At 37.0% G+C, this 4072-nt stretch overlaps 1 protein-coding gene across 1 annotated transcript; it reads right to left on the reverse strand.

The window, feature by feature from the left end:
- Nucleotides 1-1069: 1069 nt before the first annotated feature.
- Nucleotides 1070-3531, reverse strand: LOC126728242 (glutamate receptor 2.4-like). Its single transcript, XM_050434102.1, has 3 exons — nucleotides 3285-3531; nucleotides 1927-3197; nucleotides 1070-1216 (listed from the first exon to the last, which is right to left on the reverse strand). Exons 1-3 carry the CDS (start codon nucleotides 3529-3531, stop codon nucleotides 1196-1198), a joined length of 1539 nt encoding a protein of 512 aa, XP_050290059.1. The 3' UTR covers nucleotides 1070-1195.
- Between the last annotated feature and the right edge of the window lie 541 nt (nucleotides 3532-4072).

Below are 4072 nucleotides of genomic sequence, written 5' to 3' on the forward strand. Positions count from 1 at the left end.
ATCATTCTAAGCATAAGAATTAACTTGAACAGAAATCATAAAAACTAAACTAAGGATTAAATCAATTAATACTCACAAAGCCCAATCCTCCAAATCCGTGAGTATGTAGTCTGGTACTAGTGTAATCCTTGCAATTCTTATTAAGGAAAATTTCCTCATATGGGAATTCAAGAAAGACAGCAAATATTTTCTCTTGTTTGAAAAGCTTGGAGTGCTTTATGTCTATGATCTTGATATTCTGTTCCTTGAACTCAAACGCGTTCACCAGGTATTTCTTTACTGACAAATTGGTACAGCCAACTGGTAAGTTGTTCTTCTTTAACAACTCCATATAATTTGGTTCCAGCTTTTGCACAGTGAGCATTGAAGATAGACTAGCGGTATAGCTCGAGGTTAGGATCAATACGACAAAAAGCCACACTCCCATCACCAAACGTGTCAAGTTGTTATGGATATTCTCCCCTGCAACATGAAACCATGTGCTAGCTATGAGTACTTTCTATAAGAACTTGGCAACGGTATTGAATGAATGAATGCCGTGCTTGGCTCCTTTCATTGTATTGTATTTATAAGTGCAGATTACATGTGTCTATCCAATTTGTTTCTATCTAAATTTATTTAAGTCATCAAATAACAGAACATATCCTAACAGAATTTCAAAATACATAAAAACTTCTTCAACATAGCATTATCACCTGCAGTCTTTATCTTGTTACTGTAGGGATGTAGATAAGAGTTCTGATTCAATACTACGCGTTTCTCCAAAAAAGAAAAACTCAGGTAAAGTAATGTTTTCCCTTCAAAACATTGGAAACATTGAGTGGCACTCGGATTATCTTAGCTTCTAGATGGAATGGAAAATATGTTTCCAATGTTTGATTGACTGCTGCAGATAGCTATGTTATAATAGCATTTCATGAGCTCTATTCTTAAGATTGACACTTACTATGTGCAAAAAACAGAGAGGAGAAAGTGAACCAGAGTGCAGTGCTAATCTGATTCCTCCACGAGCCACTGAATTCTGGATTGGATTGGTGCTCCAACAACCAAACTATGAGCACTGTGTATATTAAGATGGCACTAGTCACCAACCACATGTCCCAGGTGAAAGGCTTTGTAAACATAAATGCTGACCCTACAGGTTTAGCCGGAGCTATCATTGCCACACCTGACTCGATGTATGGAGCAGTGAAATCTACATATTGCAGCCGTTCGGCTGTTATAGTCAAGTCACCAATGGCAGCATCATAAGTCTTTTGTTGGATTCATTTGGACCACAGGACAAGCATAAGATCTTAATCAGAAATAAATAAATGTAACAAAATAAAAGAGGTGTAAGAAGAAGAAGAAAAAAAAAGGACAGTACTGGTCAAATATTCACTGCCTTTCGGCCCAGTTTCTAGTCATGCATTCCCTGCTCTTGCAAGAGGCCTCTCTCTCTCTCTCTCAGAGATAAGGACCTAGCTAATTTCAAATAAGCTGTCAAAAAAGTCTTTCCCTCAAATTACAAGTTAAAAATGATATATTTTTGAATTACATGTGAGTAACATTTAGTAGTTTCAGGATTTGTACAAACCAACTTAAGAAGAGTTCCAACTAATGCTTTACTTGTTACAGTTTTGGAGGCCAGTTTGATATATTGTCTATCTTCTATGTAAGATTAACAAAAATGGGCAATTCAAAGGTTGAAGTAAATATTCGATCAATTTTTTAAATATTCTGTTACATAGAATATTAAACGAAAAAGCACATGGGGGAATGCAGTTTTTAGGTAATGGTATTTTTTTTCCCAGAATATGGTAAAATTCTGTAGATAAAACGTGCAAATATAAAACTCAGCAGAATAATTTTAGGCGTTTGTAGTGTATGCAGAGGCTTTTTATTATCAAGCGTTTCTCAAGGAATAAAAGGCAGAGAAGTTGTTACCTTATTGTGGACAAGGTGAACCAGATCATTGTAGGTGCAATTACAGGCCTCCAATTTATAAGGCAAAGGATATCCCAAAAGTTCTCGTGCCTTAAGGAAAATTTGAATGCAGAAACCAGAATAATTGTTCTCATTCAGTTTCACCCCGTAATCAACCTTCACAAAATTCCCAAATGATGCTCTACCTCTAACTCCAATTTTCAATGGCTTTGCATCAGTAGGCATTTCCCAAACTTTCGGACTTTCTTGTAAGTTCCTCTGCAAAATTACGGGAGCAACCAAAGTATTTGGTTTTCCTATAGAAGGGATCATGGAGAACCCTGAGTCTGGTGTCCAGAACTCTATTTCTTTGTATCTCTTTCCAAGAACGTGTACAATGCTCAAAATTGAAGTGTCTGAGAGCTGGCCTGCTTTAAAATGTATTTTGCCACTAAAACCCGTGAAATTGCTTAATAACATACTGGCTAACAACATCTTTGGACTACCTCTGTTACTTGTCATTCTTTCGATCGCTTGTATAACAATTCTAATGCTATCATATGCTCGCAGAGCATAAAAACCAGGGTCGGAGTTGTCTTCCTCTGGATATTCAGTTCTGAAAATTTTCCGAAACTGAGCATGGAAATCATGGTACTCTGAGGTAACTTCTTCAGAATAATGGGTTTTAATTCCAATTGCACCTTCCATAGAGGAAATAACCGAGTTGTTTACAGAGTCCAACAAACTTGTAATACTATTTGGAATTATCCAAGTTGAATCTCTCCTTACAAACCCCATATTCTTAGCTTCCCTGAACAAATGAATCGCCATTTCTAATGATGACTCAAGAACAATAAAATTTCTTAATTGTGTTTTCAGTAACTTAACAAGCTCTTCATGAACAACCCATCCTGGATCAGACATAGAAGAAAATGGTGGAAGGACCAAACGGTACTCAATCTCCGAACCCACATGTTGGAGAGCCTCAGTTAAAAGTGCCAACTTTCCGGAATCACCACCAAATGCTTCATCTTCATAAATCACTACAACCCTTTTCCAATTGTATGCTTGAACAATATTTGCAATGCATTTTATTTGTTCGGAACCATTTTTAGCCATTTGTATCAAGAACGGCCAGCGAAGTTGCATTAGAGGTGGATTGATGGCTGGTGCCGCAAACGAAATAACCGGAACAAGAGCTTGACTTCCAATATCAGCTACTAGAGCTGCTTCTTGCCATGCGTGCATGCCAATAATCACCTTAACCCTATTTTCTCTAATCATCTCTTCTACTACAGCCAAAATTTACATATTCCATCAACATAGATGTTACTGATATTTTTTTTTAGCAAAAATAGCAAGTGATAGAGACTACTTACCAGCAGAAGTGACTCTAAGGGAGTCCTGGATATAGAGAGAGAGTTTTTGAGTCTTTGAACTTGTGTTGTAGGTTTGAGCTGCAATTTCCATCGCTATTTTCTCTTCTTTTCCAATACGAGTATTAACATCAATGATTAAACCTACACATGTAACATTGTTGTTGTTGGCTTCAGCTCCATAGGAGTCGAGAAGAAACAAGATTAGGACAGAAAAGAGAACCCAAGATCTCCGGACTGTGCTAACCATTATGAGTTGGGAAGACATTTGGAAACACGTGTGGGGCTTTAGTGGCATTGCAGACAACATTATAAATACTGTTTTAGTCTGTTAGAGAGATTTTAATATATGAATGGTCTGGGAGTGGTAGTTTAGGGTCAAAAAACACGTTATTTCTATATCAGTGTGAAGTCTTGAATCTTTGGCTTTTTCTTCTTCACATTCCTCCCGACTTTGCTAACGAATAATGAAGGAAGGGCCCAGTCGGCTAGCCCATACCATTTAGTAAGAAGACAACATATACAATCAAATCTTGGGAGCTAGTTTACTATCCCAATGAAGGGCATAGTAAGAAGACATTCAGAATTCAAAACCACAAATATACTACTAGAAGCAGTTGATGTATTGAAGTTCTTTGTTGGAGCTAGTTTTGATTTATTGAGTTTCTAGATTCATTTGTTAGCTAACACTAGAATTCATATTCCTCTGGAGCTTGTCCAGTAGATTTAGTGCTTTGAGTTTTTAATCACTTCAAATTTATCTGATCGAAGCAGCAGTCGGGATTTAGGAA

This window comes from Quercus robur, chromosome 5 (genome assembly GCF_932294415.1).
Source record: "Quercus robur chromosome 5, dhQueRobu3.1, whole genome shotgun sequence".
Lineage (NCBI taxonomy): Eukaryota > Viridiplantae > Streptophyta > Magnoliopsida > Fagales > Fagaceae > Quercus > Quercus robur.

Coding starts and splice junctions, on each gene's coding strand:
- LOC126728242 (XM_050434102.1), bottom strand. CDS start 3,531: ATGGTTAGCACAGTCCGGAGATCTTGGGTTCTCTTTTCTGTCCTAATC. Junction 3,198..3,284: donor CCTTAGAGTCACTTCTGCTG/GTAAGTAGTCTC, acceptor TTTTGGCTGTAG/TAGAAGAGATGATTAGAGAA. Junction 1,217..1,926: donor TTCACCTTGTCCACAATAAG/GTAACAACTTCT, acceptor TGACTATAACAG/CCGAACGGCTGCAATATGTA.